Source organism: Alligator mississippiensis, chromosome 11, assembly GCF_030867095.1.
Source record: "Alligator mississippiensis isolate rAllMis1 chromosome 11, rAllMis1, whole genome shotgun sequence".
Lineage (NCBI taxonomy): Eukaryota > Metazoa > Chordata > Crocodylia > Alligatoridae > Alligator > Alligator mississippiensis.
This window is the reverse complement of record NC_081834.1, coordinates 67511808-67534587: the sequence shown is the minus strand read 5'-3', so window position 1 is coordinate 67534587 and position 22780 is coordinate 67511808. Positions and strand designations below refer to the sequence as shown.

The 22780-nt window shown below is 44.0% G+C and overlaps 1 protein-coding gene and 1 long non-coding RNA gene across 2 annotated transcripts; both read left to right on the top strand.

Annotated features, from left to right (window-relative positions):
* Window positions 1-4464: 4464 nt before the first annotated feature.
* LOC132243798 (olfactory receptor 10A7-like) lies at window positions 4465-5400 on the top strand. The gene has a single exon (XM_059714187.1). It carries the CDS (start codon window positions 4465-4467, stop codon window positions 5398-5400), a length of 936 nt encoding a protein of 311 aa, XP_059570170.1.
* Window positions 5401-13765: 8365 nt separating this feature from the next.
* On the top strand, window positions 13766-15695 carry LOC132243930 (uncharacterized). The gene is made up of 3 exons (XR_009455487.1): window positions 13766-13795; window positions 14754-14849; window positions 14943-15695. It is a non-coding gene; the product is annotated as an uncharacterized LOC132243930 (long non-coding RNA).
* Window positions 15696-22780: the final 7085 nt, after the last annotated feature.

Below are 22780 nucleotides of genomic sequence, written 5' to 3'. Positions count from 1 at the left end.
CCAATGAGAGGTAAAGCGCTGCTCGACCTGGTACTGGCAATTGGGGATGACCTAATCAGCGACCTAACGATCAAAGGGAAGCTGGGTGACAGCGACAATGAGCTGATCACCTTCACCATCTGCAGAAAAGCTGGCAAGTCAGTCAGCAGTACAGAGGTCCTCTACTTCAAGAAAGCTGACTTTGACAATCTCAGGAGTCTTGTAGGTGAGACCCCCAAGAAGTCCAGGAAGAGTAGTTGCTACTCAAGGGAGCGATCCTAGATGCACCAACTAAGGGTATTCTGTCTCAGAGGAAAGGCAACAAAAGGGCACAGCAGCCCCCTTGGCTCTCCAAGGAACTAGCATACCTCCTGCATCTAAAAAGAAAGACTTACAAAGGATTGGGGACTGGATCCACCTCCAAGGAGAAATACTCTGAACTGGTCAGGACCTGTAGGGAGTGAAGCAGGAAAGCCAAGGCTGCGACTGAACTCCAACTGGCTACAAGTATCAAAGACAATAAAAAGTCCTTTTTTAGATATGTGGGGAGCAGGAGGGCAACATTGGACCCCTGCTAAACCAGAAGGGACAATGGATGACCGATGCCCAGGAAAAAGCCAACTTACTAAATGGGTACTTTGCATCAGACTTTCACAAGTCCCATGGATTGTCCCTGCCCATTATGAGATAGGGATGCCTGGTTGAGGGTGATTCCTTGCCCTCTATCAATGCTGACCACGTGAAGGAACATCTTGAGAGGCTAGACACCTTCAAGTTGGCCCGCCCTGACAATTTATACGCCATGGTACTCAAGGAGCTGGCTAGCATCATAGCTCAGCCCCTGGCATGGATCTTTGAAAAATCCTGGCGCTCCGGCATAGTGCCGGAAGACTGGAAGAAGTCCAATGTGGTGCCTATCTTCAAGAAAGGGAGGAAAGTGGATCCGGCAATCTACAGGCCCATCAGCTTGACCTCTATCCCCGGGAAGGTCTTAGAAAAGATTATCAAAAGGCCATCCTTAACAGACCAGCTGATGGCAACTTCCTGAGGGAGAGCCAGCATCATTTTTTTGCGGGTAGGTCTTGCTTGACCAATCTTATTTCCTTTTACGACCAAGTGACTTATCACCTGGACAAGGAAGAGGAGACTGATGTCATATATCTCGACTTTAAAAAAACTTCGATCTGGTATCCCATGATCACCTCTTGGCAAAACTGGCCAACTGCAGCCTCAGGTCCACCATGATCCACTGGCTGGGGAATTGGCTCCGTGGTCGAACCCAGAGGGTGGTGGTTGATGGAAATCAACCATCATGGTGCCCTGTGACCAGTGGGGGCCCTCAAGGCTCTATCCTTGGACATATATTTTTCAACATCTTCATTAATGATGTGGACACTGGAGTCAGAAGGAGACTGGCCAAGTTTTCCGATTATACCAAACTTTGTGGTAAAGCATCCACACCTGAGGACAGGAGGGCAATCCAGGCTGACCTTTACAGGCTCAGGAAATGGGCAGACGAGAACTTGATGGTGTTTGACACCAAAAAATGCAAGGTTCTCCACCTTGGGAGGAAAAGCCTGCAACATGCTTATAGGCTCGGCAGTGCTACGCTGGCTAGCACTACAGACATGAGGGACTCGGGGGTCAGGATTGACCACAAGGTTAACATAAGCCTTCATTGTGATGCTGCGGCTAGCAAAACCCAGCTTACATACATAGATGCTTCTCAAGCAAATCCCAAGACGTCATTCTACCCTTGTATTTGGCCTTCCTGAAGCTGCAGCTGGAGTACTGCATCCAGTTTTAGGTTGCACCATTCAAAAAGGATGTGGAGAAGCTTGAGAGAGTCCAGAGAAGAGCCACGTGAACAATCAGAGGTCTGGAAAACACACCTTATGATGAGAGGCTGAGAGCTATGGGACTCTTCAGCCTGGAAAAGTACAGGCTCAGGAGCGAACTCATAGCCACCTATAAGTTTATAAGGGGTGACCACCAGTATCTGGGGGAATATTTGTACATTTGTTCACCAGAGTGCCCCAAGGGATGACGAGGTCGAATGGTTATAAACTCCTGCAGGACCATTTCAGGCTGGACATGAGTAAGGACTTCTTTACTGTCCGAGCCCCCAAGGTCCGGAATAGCCTGCCACCAGAGGTGGTTCAAGCACCTACTTTGAATACCTTCAAGATAAATGTGGATGTTTTTCTTGCTGGGATCCTATGACCCCAGCTGACTTCCTGCCCTTTGGGTGGGGGGCTGGTCTCAATGATCTTCTGAGATCCCTTCCAGCCCTAATGTCATTGAAATCTATGAAATCTATGAACTTCTGCTGCTGGCTTCAACTGTGTTACTGAGGAACATGGCACACAAAAGCTAGAACACTTTCATGTTTAAAAATAAAGATATGGCTGAGTTTGCATATTATCTGTGATCCTAAGGCAATAGAGTTTGGCCCAAATCCCAGAAAGGCCACATGGGTCCATAGCAGGGGAGTGCTAAAGGATCTACTGAGACCTTGTCAAGGGCTTCTGTACCATAAAAGGTTTACAGAAGTAATTTAGGAAATAATCATAATAACTGGTTCCTCCTGGTAGATTTTGGCCAGATTTGAAATGGTTGCAAAACCATTAATATCTCTGCTTGTAGTTCATAGTTGTATAAAAATGTTAAGTTTGCTTTTAAAGCAATACAGATATTATATGTCTTCATTGCCCAATACTTGGCAACTACACAGTTCAATGACTCAGCTCACAGAGGAGCCCTGGACAGGCTCCTTGGTTATCCCAAACTTGTGACCTGGTACTTAGAAAACTGCAAAAATTTTGAGGTGAGAAATCATTAAAATGTCATCTTCTCCCTTCTGAGCAGGTTCATTACTAATTATATGGAAGTCCACTGAGCATTAATTGCAATAAATAACACCCAAGCATTAAAAATAGTACTAATAATTTCCACTGAATTAGGGGCCCAAAATTACTTCTGGTGTAATTGCACACAATTATGGTCTATCAGGGATGTTCCATTCTGTGACATTTACACCACATTGATGGGCCATGTTTTGATCACTAGTAACCCTTGAGTCAATGTTATGTGGAGGGAAGATTTCAGTCTTCAGGATTGTGTCAACCCATCACTGCAAGCACCACAAGGGCTTACTAACTGAGATTTGTGCTCCTATATCCCTTACCTGTTGTTGAAAAACTTCCCTCTGAAACTGAAAGTTTGGAGCATATGGGCAGGACATACCATGGAGTAAAGCTCCCTGCTCTTTGTTAATTACTATTTCTCTTGAGGTTGTTAGAAGAAGTTAAAGCTTTGTCTTTGAATACAATTACTTAGAACACCATCAGTCACAGAGCGTGGAGAACAGGTTTTTCTTCCAGAGGTAGGAGAAAAAACACTTTCTAGCTGCTTGTGCCGTGCCATGGTGCAAGTGCAATATATGCAGTTCTCTTTAGGGGTGCTGGGAAGTATGGAAATTATAGTAACTGGATATATGGACATATGTTTTTAAGAGTCTTACTAATTTAATTACCCAGTGCTGGATTTACAAAGATATCCATGTGGCTAGAAGACTAGTTTATGTTTAGTGAGATTCATATTTTTTCCAGTCATTATGCACCACATTCCCCTTGTTTTTACAAGGGAGGTAAGTACCTAATCTTCTTAATTTATTTTGGTACATCTTTTTTTATTTTCAGTTTATCTGCTTTCATTTTTAACTATGTATGCCATGGTAAAATAACTAACACTAAAAACCCTGAACCTTGTTTTTTAAATTCCTCAGCAGAGAGTCAGAGACTTAAGGGATCATAAAAACCAAGAATCTATGGATAAAGAAATGAGTGGGGTCAAATAAAAGGCTGCTAATGCAGAATAAATTCCTGTTTTATTTCTATGTCTGTGCTGTAAGAGTATATTATGCTGAGAAAAAAAATAAGCAGATAAATATATGTCCAAGATTCCTCATCATTTTGGCTCCATTGTCAGTTCTTTTTAACTGAGGAATACCTCAAGTTGACTAACTGCATTGAAATCAGTGTTAGCAAAGCGAGAACGGTTAATTCAGATTTTATCCACTCCTTTTAAAGGGGAATCTCCTATTCAATTGGCATATGTAAGGGATGAGAAAAAGTAGGATTCTTGGGTTTTCCATTCAACAGGTAGGGAGAGTAATACTTTAGTAGCTAATTAGTTTGGAGACGCAAAATCTCTTTAGTAGGCAACAGCCAACTTTGTCACCTGGTCAGAATTTTCTATGAGCACATCTGAGATTTCAATATATGAATTGGTGCCTGCTAGAATATGCTGATGGATTGCATGGGTTCCTAAAGTGAAACTCCGTTAGTGACATAATTGAGAGAAAAGGAATGGGAGAAAATAAATTTGATTTTTTTTTTTCCACAACATTAAATATATGCAGCTATGTGCTTCATTTTGCTCACAGGAACCATGCGGACTGAAGAATTCAAGCCTGTTGAAGAAATGGGGAAAACCAACCAGTCGTGTTTGACTGAGGTAGTTTTCTTGGGATTCTCAGACTTCCAAGAACTCCAAGTGCTGCTCTTTGTCCTAGTGCTGCTCTTCTATGTGTTTGCCCTCTTAGGGAATACACTGATAGTTATTGTCACCCTAGTGGATCCTGCCCTTCACACTTCCATGTATTTCTTCCTTAGGAATTTATCCTTCCTGGAAGTTTGCTACACCTCAGTAACAACCCCAAAGATGCTGGTGGACCTGCTCTCAGAGACCCAGACAATCTCCTTTGTGGGTTGTGGTGTTCAGATGTTTTTCTTCCTGTTGTTTGCAGTCACAGAGTGCTCCCTTCTCTCTATCATGGCATATGATCGTTACGTTGCAATATGCAACCCCCTGCAGTACACCCTCCGCATGAACCAGAGAGCCTGTACTGAGTTGTCTGCTCTTGCGTGGACCATTGGTACTTTGGTAGCCTTCAGCCATACTGTTTCAATATTTACAAAGCCCTTCTGTGGGGCTAATACAATTCGCCACTTCTTCTGTGAAATGGTTGCTGTGTTGACATTGGCTTCTACTGACACCCACAAAAATGAAGTTTCTATTACTGTTCTTACTGTGATACTCTTAATGGCCCCATTTTTGCTTATCCTCTTGTCTTATGTCTTCATTATCTCCAATATCCTTAAAATGCCTTCAGCGGAGGGCAGAAGAAAGGCTTTCTCCACTTGCTCCTCGCACCTAATTGTGGTTTCACTCTTCTATGGGTCAGGAACATTTGTTTATATGAAACCCAGTTCGGTCCATTCGCAGAGCAAAGAAAGGTTCTTTTCCCTGGTATATACAGTACTGACTCCAACGGTTAACCCAATTATTTATAGCCTAAGAAATAAGGAGGTAAAATCTGCTGTTAGAAAAATGATAAGCCAAAAAGTGTTCAGATAAGAAGGGACCATGTGATGAATTTCTTCTTTAAGGGCCTCAGATTCAAAACCAAAAGCAATAACAAAAACCTTCATTAGAGTCAGTCAATGGAGGTGAATCTCCTATGTCTCAGTGCAGTGCAAAGAGAGGAACTGTACAGAAACTTGGGGGGAATATTATTAGAATATTGGGCTCAGTTTTCATGTCCATCCAGTTTAAGGTGATCTTAAATTTGGACTCTTTTCAAAGGAATGTAAACTATTTTGTATCCTGGAGAATCTGCCTTAAAATGATAGTAAGAAACCACTATATATTTTTTTAATTTGTAGAGAAGATGGGTATTAATAAGCCTAAATCATAGTTTAGATGTATGTAGTGAAGGAAGGTCAACAACCTGTAATGTTCAGCTTAATCATAATCCAGCTGAAATCAATCATTTTCCATTGGCTGTAAAATGAAACCAGCAATGTTATGTAAATAAATTAGATTATAATATTCAATAGTGAGAGAAATCAATTATTAAAAAAATAACTCTTTCCAATGTATGTCTTATATTTCCCTTCTTTTTTAGTCTTCTGGCCTTTGTACAAGTGAGGCTGGATAAGTACAATAGTCTCCTTTAAAGTTCATATATTTGAGTCACTGGGAAATTCATCACTGTCAGTAGACTGGGTTACTCTGTCCCTAAAGCCAGTATAAATTACAAATAACTCAGTTGGAGACCTGTGCAAATTAAGACTCAACAAACCTGATGAATGTAAGATAAATCAAGTTCTAGATCATCTACCTGTACCATGCAATTACTGAAGTATTCATCTATTTAAGGTGCCATGTGTTTGGATGAAATTGGGGGGGGGGGGTGGGATTTCTTTTTTTCAGGAAGAGTCCAGATCAGATAACTTTTGTGTTCTAGAAACAATGAATCATATACACTGAAAAAACATGACTGTGTGGGCCCAGTCAAATCATTATTTTTTCCTGCTCCCAATGGTACAAAAAAGCCCCAGCAGTTTCAAGGGTGTCTCTTTAAGAAAACTGGCTGTTTATTCTAGGAATGTCTGTTTCCCAGAACTGAATACAAAGTCGGCTGACAGTGTTTATTTAAATATATATGTCTCTAATTCAGAAGACATGCTCCTCTCATCCTTCCTGAGGATTAGGCCTTGTAACAACACACATTGCTCTAGGTTTTTCTCCTGCCCTCCTGCCCAGCTGCTCCCATGCTCTCCAACACTGCTGTGCTGCACACACTCAAGTAGATGGGAGTCTATGGGCTTGTGGGACTGCACTTTTCACCCCAGTTCATTCCCCAGTCCTGTCTTCTTCCTCCAATGCTGCTGGGGTCTGCAGGAGCATCTGTGCATCTGTGTGGCTCTGGTCTCCAGCATCTGAGTCCCTGGAAGAGAAGTGTTTGCCCCCTCAGGTATGAAAAGGGGCTGTGGGGGTGGGGGGGCAAATAGTTTGGAAAAAAACAGCACAGTGGGGTGAAGTTCTGCCCATCCCACCATGCTCATCTCTGTCATTTGTTAGACATGGCATTGCAGTTAGAGCGAACCAAAATAGATGGGTTTTTTTTTCAATAAAATGCTTATAAAATTGACCCAGTGCCTGTTATACATCCTAGGTGTCTAGGCATGGTCCTTATTCCTTTCTGCTTGTTTTTCAGGAAATAATTTATCTTTATTTTTTTCCCATTGCTGAGTAAGAGAAAATGTGAGATATAGATATCATGTTCATAAATGGTTGGGGGGGTTGTTTTTGTTTTGTTTTGCTTTTGTTTCTTATTTTGGATAAACACATTTTTGTCAAATGCGTGTAGACACACTTCTTATGGAATCCTTCCTATAACCCTTCTGATCACTCAGGGCTAGATCCTTTTTCTTTCTTTGTGGCCATGTGCTGCATAAATAGCTGCAAAACTGGTGTCTGAAGCACTTAAGCCAAGTCTGAGATTCAGCATTGTCTGCCCTGTTGAACCACACTTTACAATGGAGCCTTGTGCAGATTAATGGAGCTTCTGGATTCGGGATTCTGTAAATTGTTTATCTGCTGTTTTAAAATTGATTACAATAACATTGTTCAATCCTTACAGTTGTTACTTTAAGGTCATGGGACAGATATATGGGACAAACAGATGAGTGGAAAATCACTGAGAGATTGACAGGATATAGAAGACCCTGAGGTGTTGGGATTGTTTAGGGTCCACTGAAGGAGCTGTTGGGAATCCCAAATTCCCCTCCATCTAGTGAGGACTGGCCACCCAGGTTCAGCACTACCTCTGACAAGAAATCATTCCATTGCTCATGGTTAATAATTCCTTCATTTTGCATTAAAAACTGCCTGGAGTTTGACTTCTCCTTTACATGGAAAGCATTCAAAGCACTGAAACCAGGGTTAAGAGTCAGAGGCAGAGCTGGACAGCTCCACACCTGCAGCAACCAGGATGCACATGGGAAAGTGAGCTGCTGTTCTGCTGATCACAGCAGTGCAATCTGCAACCACTAAGGTGGTGGCTAATTGTGCCCCTTCCCCCAGAAGCCAGCACCTGGGACTGGGTGCCTGCCCCTGCAAGTACTGGTAAAAACCCTAGAACCCTGTGCATGCTCATTAGGAAAGGAATTGCGCCAAACATCTGAGCCAAATAAGAAACTAGCTAAGATAAACATGTAAAACTAGGCAAGGCCCAAAATATATCAGGGAAACTCACAAAAAGGGGGTGACAGGCAAAGCAGGAGGGGCCTCACACCCTGTTTACATGATAGTTCAGTAAGCAGAGCCCTCATCAATGCATGGCAGATTCAGGTGTTGGTGGAACTAGGAACTGGCAAAGTGGGGTGCAGGAAATGTGACCCGTGCCTCGAGCCCTGTGTCCCCACCCATGGGCAAACTGCACCATGGCAGCATCTTCCAGGGACTTTTGGGAGTCCCTGAAGCAGGTAAGACTTCACACCACCACACTTGGCATCCCCTAGCCCGGCATTAACTTAGCACATCATATTTAAATCTTTGTTCCTCTCTTCAACTTCATTCCCATCTCATTTCCCTTCTATCCTCTGTCATCATTACCAGCCATATATGCATTCCACTGCATCAAGGAAATTTAGGTTGGGTATTAGGAAATGCTGTTTCACTAGGAGGATAGTAAAGCACTGGAACAGGTCACCCAAGGAGGCTGGGAATCTCCATCCTTCAAGGTTTTTAAGACCTGGCTAGTGTTAGCAATAAAAACTTAGGACTCCAGACTAGCCCAGAGATTGACATCGTTCAATGAGTGACAGAAAGGCTTTATTTACTACAAGTATTTAAAATCAAGTCAAGTGAGCCCAAACCAAATCAAAGTCCAGCAATTAGCTATAAGGTGATGATTTCTCACCAAACAGGTGACGACAAGGTGGTCTGTTTCTCTTCAACTTCTCAAGTAAGTCGGGCTCATCAGCAACTGCTGTCAGAGAGGTTTCTCACTCGGGAAGCACGCGCGCTGTTTGCTGTTTTAATGCCTTTTTATACCCTTAGCTTAGCATCTTCAAAACATTCTTTTACTTGTGTAAATCAAGAGAGAGTTGCAAGCACTACTTGACAGGAAAAACCTGCTCATTACTGGTTATCAGAAATTTTTTATTTGAATGAGTTACCTTCTTCGGTAACAAGAGGTGATCCAGTTTGAAACATATCAAGAATCTGATTAACAGCCAGGAAAAACATACTGAATCAGGAGGAGACATCTATCACATATGGAGAATGTCTTTTCCTGCACATAAACAGGAGTTAGTTGCAAAAGAAATATTTACCATACTAATTAATCAAGGATAGACATTTCATACGATTACACACCAGACACCTAGGAGTCTGCTTGAAATCATTCTGGATATAGCAATATAAGCTGGAAGAGATACTTCATTATTCCTTCTTAGAAGGCCTAGCCATGATCTCACATCCTATTGCAATATGCGCTTAACATCATTATTCTGCATTTTAACTTTTGTGAGTAGGCCCAAGCTTAGCATGAGTTTCAGTCATTAGTTCTCCCCTTGATGCCCATAAAGCATTTATGTGTCATCACCTAGACGTTCTGGCATTACCATCAAGGCAGATACCTCTGGTATCTCTGAGGTCATGTCTTCTTGCCAGACACGCCTGTGAGCCTGCATTTATGTTCGCCTTAGTAGAGCACGCAGCTCTTCTTTCACAGGCACGGGATTCGACTCTTAAGAGCAGCTGCCGGGTCTTACATGCTAGAATATATTGTAATATTACTAGCAGTATGCCAATAACTAAAGTCACCACAGTGGGGTGCAAAGCATTATTGAGGATGTTAGTAGCAGTAGGAGACCATCCAAGGAGGCTTTCTCACCACTGATGTCACGTAACTTCTGTTGCCTTGTGTAATAAGCTGATAACTGTCTTACTTATACGCTGTACTGTGACAACAGTGTTCTTTGCTGAATTTTGCACTTCTTGAACTTTTAGATAAAAATCTGGATGGTGGATTAATTTTTGTAACTCTTCTGAAGACATTCTTAATTGGACATCACTTAAATTTGTTTGATCAAAAATACGAAAACCTCAAGTAAAAGACTGTTGACTAAATGTTTGTCTACTGAAATTAAGGTCACATCCTGAAATTTCAACAACATTACAAACACAGTTAGAACTTTCTTCTAAAGATAGATTTTGCGAGTTAACTAACACTACATGACACATGGTTCTAAAGCATACACATCAACAATATTACTTTGTTTAGAACAATCTCAGCAAACTCCAAGGTACTGGACTTGCATAAGGACTAACTGCGCTTTTGGAGGATTAACTCGAAACCCCTTGTCCTGGATAATTTGCTGGAGTAGACTGTTGACAGTTTCTTCTAGGCCGGGCTCTGCTGCAGCTGGGAAGTGGCATTGTCACTGCGGTGGGGGGAGAGGGGTAAATTTAGTCCTGTTACCTTTTCAAGGGCATTAATCTTTCCATAATCTAATTTTGATTGGTCCCAGGCCTCTGGAACGGCATTTGCCATACCTTGAACATCAGTGGGCCAGATGTGGTGTCGGGTTAGAATTTCAGGCCCCTTAAGGGCTGAACAATGATGCACTGCTTGGATAATATGGTCTCTGTGTCTTGCTCTCTCATGCTGCACCCCAGCTGAACATGAGCTGTTGAATTAGAAAGATCCACAACAGCCTGTAGGGCCCTTAATGCATTCATTTCTAGTATGCGAACTCCTTCTAGTGGGGTTAAAGCAAACACAGCCTTACTTGTGGGCACAACAGTTGGTCTACCAACCCAGAACTGTAAAGGAGTGGAAATTGAGGCAATGGTCGAATGGCCATTAAATCCCTCAAGATTATAACCCGGGGACCTTTAATTTGGGAAGTCGGGAGTTCCTCACAACTTAAAATTTACAAGGATGTGCCAGAATCTAAAAACATTTCCTGCTCCTCAGTTTCCCCAGAGATCCTGGATCTCTCCAAAAGACCTGGATCTTAGGCTGTCCCTACTGATCATGTATTATCATCACAAAGGTGGTTACAGGATGGACTGGGGAGACCGGGCTGACCTAATGTTCAGTGTGAGTGGGGGCATTTGGTGAGGCACCATTAGCATTGCCTTGTAGGCTGCAATCCTGGAGGCTAGCCAAGTGGCAAAGAAGCTCATGTGTGGGCAGTCCATCAATGGCATCTCGGGGTTCATACTGTAGTAACTGGCACCATACCTCTGTCCTAAAAGAATCAGTAGTGTTAACTCTGAATCCATCTCAATCAGCCCATGACCACCACAACATGCGGCAACCTTAGCTTTATTCTTTTGGATAGGTGCCATTGCAGAGGTTGCATTATGGGCATCACAAAGCCCTGTGTGCATACTGGCTAGGGAGAGGCCAAGTGGAAAGTTAATTGCTACTAGCCTCATGTCACTATTTAGTGACTGTATTACTGCCGTTTTAAAATCAGTGGTGTCATAATTGACTGGTTGATCCAGAGTTAGGGGTGGAATAATTTCTGATAAATGGGCTATTTTTTTTTTTTTCTTATCAAGAAAGACGCTTGCATGTTCTCCAGGCTTTTGTTTTTCAGAATAAAACAAACCTAACATGTTATCTTCTGGCTGAAAATACTGAAAAACTCACTTTAGAGCTTCTATGGGATCCACACTTAGTCCAAATTTAATTTCACTGGGAAGTCCAGTATAGTCAGTGGGTTGCATAGGTTCTCTGAGTAAAGCAAGTAAATCGGATTGGAAATGGAAGGTAGGCATGTTACAGACAGTTGTTAGCCAGTCTAAAACAGTGGAGCTGGATCCACCATTTTCCCCATCCCCAAACTAGAAGACCTCCTGAGGTCCCTTCCAACTCTAATTTTCTATTATTCTTTGTTTCTATAAGCCCATGGTGGGACTGACAACATGAGTGGTGATTTTGGTGATGCAGCAGGTAATGGCCCCAAGGCTCATAAGCCTCATCTGCCCACAGGAGCTCATGGCTGGTTTTGAGTGTCTGGAGTTCCCAAACTGTTGGGGCCATTGATGGCAGTAATTGACCCCTGCCCCACTACTGAGGAGAGGAGAACTAGAAAGCTGAAGGCAGACCCCATTCAGACCCCACTGAAGACAATACAAAGGCAGCTGGGGATACAGAAACTCAGAGGAGCAGCCACTCTGTCCCAGGTATGCAGGAGGCAATCAAGCTCCAGAGCTCAGATGCTGCAGGGCCACAGGTGGGAAATAACAGGCATAATGGGGCAGCAGCTAGTCAGATAACCAACTCAAGGGCCACATACCTTCCACATTTCCCCCCTTCTTTAACTTAGTATTGAATTATACAATTTTTAAGAGAAAAATTCTATTTCTGTGTTGCTCATTCCATGGTTCTTCACTCCACTCCTATCTTCCTCAACTTTTCTCTTGGTGTTTCTTTCCATCTGTCTAGTAGTATTTCTCCTCTGCCATTTTTCCACCCCTCCCCCTCCCCTTTTTTGTTAATAGCAGTAAAAGAGCTACAGGCCAATTGAACCTGAATCATCTACTTGAAGCTGTCTAGGCACTGTCTAAGTCTGTCTCTAGATCTTCTTTTGAAATGGGCAGCTGGACCACCAACTGCCTACGAGAGGGAAGAAAGCCAGAATGAGTGTGTCTCACTGAGACGGACACTTACTTCTCTGGGAAGAATATTCTGGTTTTACCCCTTCTCCCAGTGTGCAGAACTTCTCCACCATTTGCTGTTCATCTGTTTTATGCAAGTAGTAAAAAATTGTACTGTATCCAATTTTGGGCTCCACAATTCAAGAAGGATGTGAAGAAGCTTGAGAGAGTCCAGAGGAGAGTCATGCACATGATCAGAGGTCAGGAAAACAGACCTTATGCTGACAGGCTGAGAACTATGGGACTCTTAAGCCTGGAAAAGTGCAGGCTCAAGGGGGACCTGGTGGCTGCCAATAAGTACACAAGGGGTGTGCATCAGGATCTGGGGGAACACCTGTTCACCAGAGTACCCCAAGGGATGACAAGGTCAAACGGTCACAAACTCCTGCAAGAGCATTTCAGGCTGGACATAAGGAAGAATTTCTTTACTGTCCGAGCCCCCAAGGCCTGGAACAGACTGATGCTGGAGGTGGTGCAAGCACCCAATCTGGACTCCTTTAAGAATCAATTGGACGTTTACCTTTCTGGGATCCTGTGACCCCAGCTGACTTCCTGTCCCTGGGCCAGGGAGCTGGAATCAATGATCTTCCGAGGTGCCCTCCGGCCTTAATGTCTATGAAATCTATGAAAATGGAAAGAAAAGAAATGCCACTAAGAGATGGTGATGGTGATAATTATAATTATAGTAACACCAGCAGCAGCTTTATTATGTAATGCCTGAAAAAAGAGGAAATGAAATAGAAGCAATTGCACTAATTAATTTCCACTGGTTTGCAATGCAGCATTTGAATAAAGCAATATGGTATTGCAAGCAGCTACACAACAGCACACACTGACTGGTGATAAAGGGGTAGTCCATTTCAAGAGACTGATTTGGGCTGGATGGTAGGGCTTCACAGGCCAAATCCTGCCCTTGGGCTGTGTGTTTAACACCCCTTTGTTATTAACAGTCATGATTGCCTGGCTAGTTTCTTTTCCTTGCAAGATCAGCAAAAACACTGAAGTCTAATTCATGAAACATGTTGATGTAGAAGGGGGTGGGAAGCAGAAGTGACATTATTTGCAGTTCACAGAAGCATAGGAAAGCAAGGCTATCAGGCAGCCTGACAAGAAGCCCAGCTTGAGCTAATTGCCTAGTGGGCCACATCTGACTGAGACTTTGACTGGTAGCCCTAATTTAGCTCATGACTCTGGCCAGCTGCCAGGAGAACAGCTTCCCCATTTATATTCAGCTGTGGTAAAAGCCTCCAGGCCAGCCAGTGGTTCCTGAGGAAGATCTGTTCTGGTAAGTCTGATACCCTGACCTTGCTACTTTTTTTTTTTTTTCCCCCTGGACTCTAGTTTTTAGATTTTCCTTTAGATTTGGTAATTGTGCCTCTAACTCTAAAACTTTGACTTGGCTTATGATTTGGATCTGGTAACTTGGGGCATTGTTACATGTTATGCTGTGAGCCACACAAATGTTGATCAGTGTTAGTGCTAGCTTGAGTTTAGAGCTGTTGCATGTTCAGGCCAGGAGGAGCTTTGAGGACTGAAAGGCAGGGTAGCCCCCCCCCCCCCCCCCCCTGCTGGAGCTCCCCCATACCAGGTCCTGGGACATTACTTACTTGTGGCTGCCTGTCCCAGGTGAGCAGCCAGGAAAGGATTAACGTGTGCACCAGGCAGCTGCTGCTGCTCTTCTCATCAGAGAGTATCAGAAGTGGTGGTGATAAGTAAGCAGGGGGGTGGGGGGCAGTGGCAGGATCCAGGCTAGCGGGGGTGGGTGGGGTATTAAAGCATACTGTAGAGTGGTATGACTCTAGCCTGCCCTGGAGTAGTGTAGCTTTGAGCTGCCTAATTAGTGCTTAAAACTTTTTTAAGGTGTCAATGTACGGGCAATCCAGGGGTTAAAAAGTCAAGGAGCTGCCCAAAATTCCCATGTAACAAGGCCCTTGGTATCTGTTTCCTAACTCTGGGTTGGGCCTGTGTTTTGGATTCTGCCCCTATCTTTGATCCTGTTCTGGTAGCCTAACCACTTGGCCAGACCACCCATAACCCAGTCCATTACAACCTAGAAGGGACCTCAAAAGGTCCAGTCCACTGCTCAAGGCAGGATTATGCCTGACTAAGCCAGTCCAGTCAAATGTCTGTACAACTTGGTTGTAAAAACTTCCAGGGATGGAGACTCCACAATTTCCCTGGATTGCCTGTTCCATTCTTGACTACCCTCATAATCACAAAGTTCCTCCTGATTGCCAACCTAGACTTGCTCAGCTGCAGCTTGAGGCTATTGTTCCTAGTTCTGTCTGCTTACAGCCAAAGAGAAAAGCCCATCTCTCCATCCTCTAATTGTCATTCAGGTACTTTAAGACTTATCAGCTCCTGCCCCCCCCCCCCCCCCCCCCCGGCTTCAGTCTTCTCTTCTCCAAACTAAATAACCATTGTTTTTTCAGCCTGTCCTCATGAGTCTTGCCGGCCTGGCCCCCATCACTTATGTGCCTCTGCACAGAACTCTTTCCGATATTCCTATATACTACTTGAAGTGTGGGATCCAAGATTGTATATCTGCTGGTGGCCAAAAATGATCCCTGGTATGCACCTGGAGGTTGGAGCTGGCACCTGGAGGGGGAAGGCAGCAGTCCTTCTTTTCAGCCTAATGATAAAGGCACATCCCTAGGACATGCTAATCTTGGCTCTTTCTCCCACCTTTTTAATTTACATTTCCTACTTTCCAGTAATTTGCTTCTCTGACCAAAAAGAGAAGATTTTTATCCCACCTGTATGTCCGTGTAGCAGCTTTTTTTTTTTTTTAAATGCTTCTAAAGTTCTGTCTATCCACACCCCAGGTGCACAGAACTTTCTGACTAGTGGAGCAAGGCTTTCTTACCGCTCCTTCCAGGTCACAAAGTGCTCCCAGATAATCCCACTCTGCATTAAATCAATTGGAGTAAAAGAATGTGTTCCTGTATATACTAAAGGCACAGGCACTCATGACATGGAAAAGACCCTCTCCACACCTTATGCCTTACCCTGGCCTGGGCTCTGGAAGATCAGTTCTGCAAGTGACCCTGAAGGAGCCATGAGGATATCTGGACTTTGATCTTCACCACATCTTTCACTAATGAAGTCCTTGACTGTGGACCTAGCTATGACATATCAGAAAAGGAAATACCAAGTACTTGGCTCAAAAGAAAAATTGGGGCAGGGTGGGCACCAATGGGAAGGGAGGGGCCATCACCAGGGAGGACTATACCTTGGTTTCTCGGGGCTGCAGGGGGGCAGTGAGGAAGGCCAAGGTGGAGATGGAACTGGGACTTGCGACCCAGATCAAGGAGAACAAGAAGTCCTTTTTTTAAATACATAGGGGGCAAAAAGAAGGTACCGGGTAACGTGGGGCCTCTGCAAGACACGTTAGGAAATCTGGTTGTTGCACCAGACGACAAGGCTAACCTATTTAACAATTTCTTTGCCTCCATTTTCCTGAGCAGGGACCAGATCAGCCCATCTGCTGGGACTCCTTCAGGCCCTGGGGGAGGCACACCTAGGCCTAGGGTCAGTGAGGATCTAGTCTCGGAACTTCTGGAAGGATGGGATGTATTTAAATCGGTTGTTCCTGACGACCTTCACCCCAGAGTGCTGAGGGAACTAGCAGAGGTCATTGCAGGAATCCTGGCATGGCTATACAAGCACTTGTGGTGCTCTGGTGTGGTGCCAGAGGACTGGAAAAGGGCCAATGTGGTTCTCATTTTCAAAAAAGGGAGGAAGGAGGACCCAGGGAACTATAGGCCAGTCAGTCTTACCTCGATCCTGGGTAAGCTTTTTGAGAGAATTATCCTGGTGCATGTCCACGAGGGGCCAGCAGGGGAGGTTATGCTAAGGGGCAACCAACATGGGTTCATTAGAGGCAGGACCTGTCAGACCAATCTGGTGGCCTTCTATGACCAGGTCACCAAATCCTTAGATGGAGGGGTAGGAGTGGATGTAGTCTTTCTGGAGTTGAGGAAGGCCTTCGACACTGTCTCTCACACTATTCTTATTAAAAAAAAAAAAAAAAAAAAAAAAAAAAAAAAAAACTAGGGGACTGTGGTGTTGACACCTACACAGTCAAATGAGTCGTTAACTGGCTGCAATTAGACCTAGACAGGTTACAGGAGTGGGCAGATGAGAACAGGATGGGTTTCAACACTGACAAGTTCAAGGTGCTGCACCTGGGGAGGAAGAACCAGCAGCAGACCTATAGGCTGGGGAACTCCCTTCTTGTCAGTGCAGAGGCAGAAAAGGATCTTGGAGTCATTATTGATACCAAAATGGGCCGACAGCGTGAGGACATGGTCAGGAAGGCCAACCACACCTTGTCATGCATCCACAGATGCATCTCAAGCAGGTCTAAGGAGGTGCAACCCCCTCTATGCAACACTGGTCAGGCTGAAGTTGAAGTACTGCATCCAGTTCTGGGTGCCACACTTCAGAAGAGATGTGGACAGCATGGTGAGGATCCAGAGGAGGCCACCAGCATGGTCAGGGGGCAGCAGGGCAGGCCCTATGAGGAGAGGCTAAAGGACCTGAACCTGTTCAGCCTCCACAAGAGAAGGCTGAGGGAGGATCTAGTGGTTACTTACAAACTAGTCGGGGGGGGGGGGGGGGGAAACAGGCATTGGGGGAGTCCCTTTTCCCCTGAGCTCTACTAAGAGTGACTGGAAACAATGTTCGCAAGCTCGCAGAGGATAGATTCAGACTAGACATCGGGAGGCGCTACTTCACAGTCGGGGCGGCTAGGATCTGGAACCAACGTGCAAACGAAGTGGTGCTGGCTCCTACCCTGGGGGTCTTCAAAAGGAGGTTAGATGAATACCTAGCCAGGATCGTATGACCCCAGTGCTTTTTCCTGCCATGGCAGGGGGTCGGACTTGATGATCTGCTCAGGTCCCTTCCAACCCTTCCAACTATGAAACTATGAATGGCAAGTTATTTGAAAGAAATTCCCTAGGGTTTCTTTGTATCTTCAGTCTAATTACAAATCTCCACAGTCTCATCAGAAAGGTCACAAAAGGATTTGGGCCATAACATCCTAAGAGCCCAGCTTGGGCCTGATATGTTGGGTGCTCCAAACTTCTAACCCAGGGGCGGGCAATTATTTTGGGTGGAGGGCCGCTTATTGAGTTTTGGCAAGCCCTCAAGGGCCACATGAAAAGCAGCCCAGGGCAGATAAATATTAATTTTCTAAATTTTTAGGGGCCCCTCAGGCCAGATAGAATGATCTGGTGGGTCGCATATGGCCTGCAGGCTGCATTTTGCCCACCCCTGTTAACAAGTTAGTCACTGTATGCATCACTTCCTAACTTAGGCTCTGAGGCTTGGCCTCTGGGCACCTGGAATTCTGCATGTTGTCTAGAAAATCTTCTGAAAAGGGACTTGTTATTTAAGGTTTGGGATACTGACATTGGAAGTATCCTCTCTTCAATGAAGGTGGGGTGAAATTAAAAAAAAAATCTCTGTTAGAGCAACTCTGCTAAAAAATCTTGACATCAGTCATTTCTTCTAAAAAGAATCTAAATGTTGGCAGAAGTCACAAGAATATGGTTGCACACAAGTGTATACATGTTTTTTTTTTTTTTTTGGTCTATTTCAGCTTTTGGTAAAAAAGATTTACTGAGAGGTCCTAGGTGTCTGTCCCAGCTGCCTGCGGAGGGTTCAGGATTGAGAGTATGGTCAAGGTAGAAAGGTAAGAAAGTTTTATTGACTTAACAAAAACACAACTACGTGTAATAACAAGACAAACAATGACAGACAAAAGTAATTCACGTCAGCAACTTATCAACAGTCCCCTCTGATGCCTGACACACCACAATCTTTCTTTCCACAAAGTTCAGTGAAGTCAGGCGTCCCCAAACAGCGCTGTCCGAAGGGTACCAGGAAGGACCCTGGAATGCAGTCATTGGGCTTTTCGAGGTCCATGGACCTACTGATCCAGGCAGGCAACAGCTAACTAATCCTCTTTATAGATCTGTATCTTCCTTCTGAATGTTTTCCAGATATTTTAGCCAATTTAAAGCTTCTGAATGTTTCTGATAATGTACAACTACTTGGATTCCTTTTACTTCAACTGTTTTTAGACTGACCAATAGCAGTACAACTTTGCATTCCTTTGATAAGTTTATTTTAACTATGCCACAGGGCGTTACTACTTCAAGGCTTTACTTAATTTACTAGGCCTTACTTTATACAAGGCCTCACTACATCTTAAACTTTAATTAGGCTTTTAGCAACAACATATAGCTTAATATCTAAACAAATGCAGAAAAAAAACAAACACTTAGTCTAATCTTCATAGAGCCTTCAGCAAGCATCTTTATCCCACAGACGTGATTTCAGCTGCCACACTCTACTTCTTGCTTGCTGAAGCACTATGATAGCTACAGTTAAAACACTAAAGGCACATGCGCTACATCAGAGAAATGGGGAGGGATTTATAAATTTAACTTGCATAATATGAACAGATTTACAAGAACAACGATTAAAACACTATTTAGCTGTTGCCAATAGGTCAATGCAGAATACTATGATGCTTAAGATGGTTAGCTATGAAGCTGATGTGGCACTTGGTGACACACGAATAGTATAGATTACATTATACCATTTACAAGGCTTGGGCACGTTGACAGCCTGACTGATGATTCACCCACCTTCTCGAGCAAGGAGAACCAACTGAGTGCTTTGCTGAGCCTTTGCCTCAAGGCTCTGCAGCTTATTTTTCACTTAATTCCAGTTTTTTAATTGTGGCAAGTCTACATTTGATAACCATGAAGTGGGTATCATAAAGTTGAGAGGTATAGTCTCAGAGGAAACTTCTGGCTATTTTAGGGCAATAGTACAGTTACTTAATTGCAGTAGAACAACGGCTCCACTTTTAGCTCCGAAGCAACAGGAATTGCATAAAGTCCAGGTGGTACCATTTTCATACAGCAAATGACCTGGTTCTTCCCATCAAACATGTTGCCCTATTGTTACATATGACACATTAGGTAACTCATATACTCAGGTCATGTTAGGTGGGCTGAGAGGCTAGCCTCTCCATAGGGTGCTTAATTTAATTAAGGTGCTACTAATTTGAACTAAGGGGGACTGTGCTACATACCGAGGGCCGTCAGGGGTAACTATTTCCCATATGGGGTGCCACAACCAAATTAAGTAGTGCCCATGTCACAAACAAGTAAAACCATTCAAAACAGTTTTTTTCTGCACTGGGTTAACTAAGGGTTAACAATAATGATAGTAACCGCTGTTTTTTTTTTTTTTTTGTTTTTGTTTTTTTGCTGCGCATGTCAAAAAGAGATTTATAACTGCGACACTAACTAGAAATGAAACTTAGCCTTCTGTGCTGTACATAAATCATTATAACTGGTCAGAGAAAACAGGGAGTAACCCTGTGAGATAACACCCTAGCGAAGACTGCTAGATAATTGGCGAGTCTAATTAGATTTATGACGTGGCGAAAAACAATTGGCTATCATACAAACGAAACCCGCTTACATTTTTCACAAAGTTGAAGACAACTCTGCCCACACCTTGGAGTAAATCTGACAATTTGATCAGTTGTCAGTGTCTTCCCGCCGCGACCTCCCTGGCGTACCCTTGCCCCACATGCCCGATAAGCCGACCGCCGGCCCGTATATATATATCTGCTGAACGACGATCTCTAAGCTGTAACTAACTAAGTATCTCTGACCTCCATCTTACACCACCTTGACGTGAGTAAACAATCTTGCTTTGCAACCGATAAGCATCCGCCTAATTAATTCCACTCCAAGCGTCACAAGTACCCACCTGATGGCCTTCTAAGGCCCCAGACCCTTATCTGCCTGGGTGGGAGTCAGGGAGAGCTGCTGGCTGGCTGCCCTGGGTCCTGACATGGGGCAATGCAGATTTCAGTCTTAAAGGCATCTTTCTCCCAGCTCCATGTTTAGCAAATAAGCAGTGGTCTAGTTTCTATTCTTTACTCCTTGCACCAGGAATGAACATTTTCCTTTATTACAGCTTTCTCAAGTGGTAATCCAGATACTTTGGTAGGCGTATCTTTCTTTAAATGTTGCAGGCATCTCATTATTCTCTAAGCCAGGGGGCCATTCTTTATTTTTAACATTGTTTATTATCTGGGAAAAAATGCATATTCAATGATAACTGGACTTGTGCACATGCAGTACTCCAAGTTTGACTTTTGCCTGCTTTAAAAGCAGTGTCCATCATGACCTGGGCAAGACAGGCTGCCTTTAATCCTACATCTGTTAGCAATGTATCAGTGTGCTCTAACATTTTTCCTTTGAGCATGCCTCCCCTAGTGAGCAGCCCTGCTGTGTGTCAGAGTTTGGCTACTCCTTCAGTGTTGTTTTTGGGGATTTATCCAAGTTCCACACATTCATAGTGGATTTAAGTCTGTCTCAAAGATAACTTGGAGTATCTCTTTGTCTGCGGGTCTTAAGTGCACTTATGGAACAGAAAATGACTGGCCATTCTCATCTAAGTAACCCTTCTGCTACTCGAGCTCTTGCTGAACAGTTTGGAAAAGTAGCTTGGACATACCATTGTTCTGGTCAGAACAATATTTGGGCAGTGAGCAACAAAGCATTTAGGAGGGTTGGGATTTTAACTTGTGACCTCCAACAGGGTGTGGAGTTATACATGGGCGGTGTCGGGCCCTCCCGTGGGGGAATGGCCAGAGATAGTAGTGAGCACCCTGTGTTTTTTGTTTTTGTTTTGTTTTTGTTTTTTTTGTTGTTCACAGATCACATTTATCTTTCCGCTTTGGGAGCTTGTAACCATGCTTCCGCTCCCAGAGAGCGGAAGAGCTTCCACTGTCGCCCATGGAGACGATGCTATATTGGGTTAATGAAACAGCATTGTCCAGGCAGAATCATAGCACTGACTTGCTTCAGGAACTCCACTGGTATAAAAGGATGAGGATAAGTGGTGGAGACTTGCAGATACAGCCCCCTTCTGGTTGTATTAAAGTAGGTACCATTCCACCACGCCTCTGTGTAAGTATGGTTGACAAACCATGTAATAACTTTGTTTTAATTTGTAATGCACTTTCTTACCTGGTGGGCCTCACACCATTGTTGGAGAGTGGTGTAAGCCATAGACATGGGAGGGGGCAGATTCTCCCATAAATGCAGTGGCTTGAGAGGCTGAACAGATGCAGAATGCATTATTGGGGGGACAAACTCGGGGAGGTTGAGCTCAACGGGGTTTTCCTCGGGAAGTATTTAACACCAAACTCTCAAACAAGAAGAGATACAACAATCACCTCCCCTCCCATAGTTAGCCATTCCAGCCTTCAGGTAGGGAATGAACCCAAGATAATAACTGGTGCCACAGGTGCACTGACAGTTACTACTTTGCCAGTCAACTATCTTGTTTTTTTCTAATTGGAGACCAGGACTTCACTTGCTCCAGGGTGGTGAGTTTTCTTCTAGTATGGATACTACAGCTGGACCACATGAGGGCCATCTGAACGTGTTTCCAGGGGATGCTCTTCAGGGTTAGGCCACTCCTTGAGGTCTTCAGGAGCAAGTTCATTAATATTTGGCTAATAAGAAGGATAGTAGACATGCCCTACCCAGGAAACACAATATGGTGTTAATAAAAAGAGTACAATCATAACAGTCCACCACTTCATGGTGCCAGTTAATTTAGACTGGTGACAGAGAAGGACTCTTCTTCAGTGGCAGGCTCAATTAGAAATGGTTATGGTTGCACTTGTGGACAGATCCACTCTGTAGGAACAAGACAACAAGGAGCTTGGCTCCTGTTAGATAAATCTGACTTAAAGACTCACCATGTATTATGCATATCTTTTGCTAATAGTTTCCCCTCCCGTTTTTATTTCCTTCAGGATGATTCACTACTTCCCAATCTCCTGCCTGGAGCTTTCCCAGGTCACCATGCCTAGGTCTCTCTACTGCCAGCTCGCGGGGACCCCCCAATCAAAAGGCCTGTTGCATAGGGCTACCTCCTGATGGTGCCGGTTATTGGCCCAATTGATAGCTCGATTCAGGTTCAAGCCCCAGTCTTTATGAGCTGGGCCAGTGCCTACCTGCAAATTGCATTTGAGGGTGCCATTGGCTTACTCTACCAATCCCATTAGACTGTGGATGGTATGGGAAGTGATATGTCCATAACATGGTGTGTTTCGTGCTCCACTCATACACAAGATGATTGTGGAAATGAAGACCATTATTGCCCTGTAGTTCTATAGGTGGTGGATACACAGCTAATAAAGTTTCTAGTGCTTTAC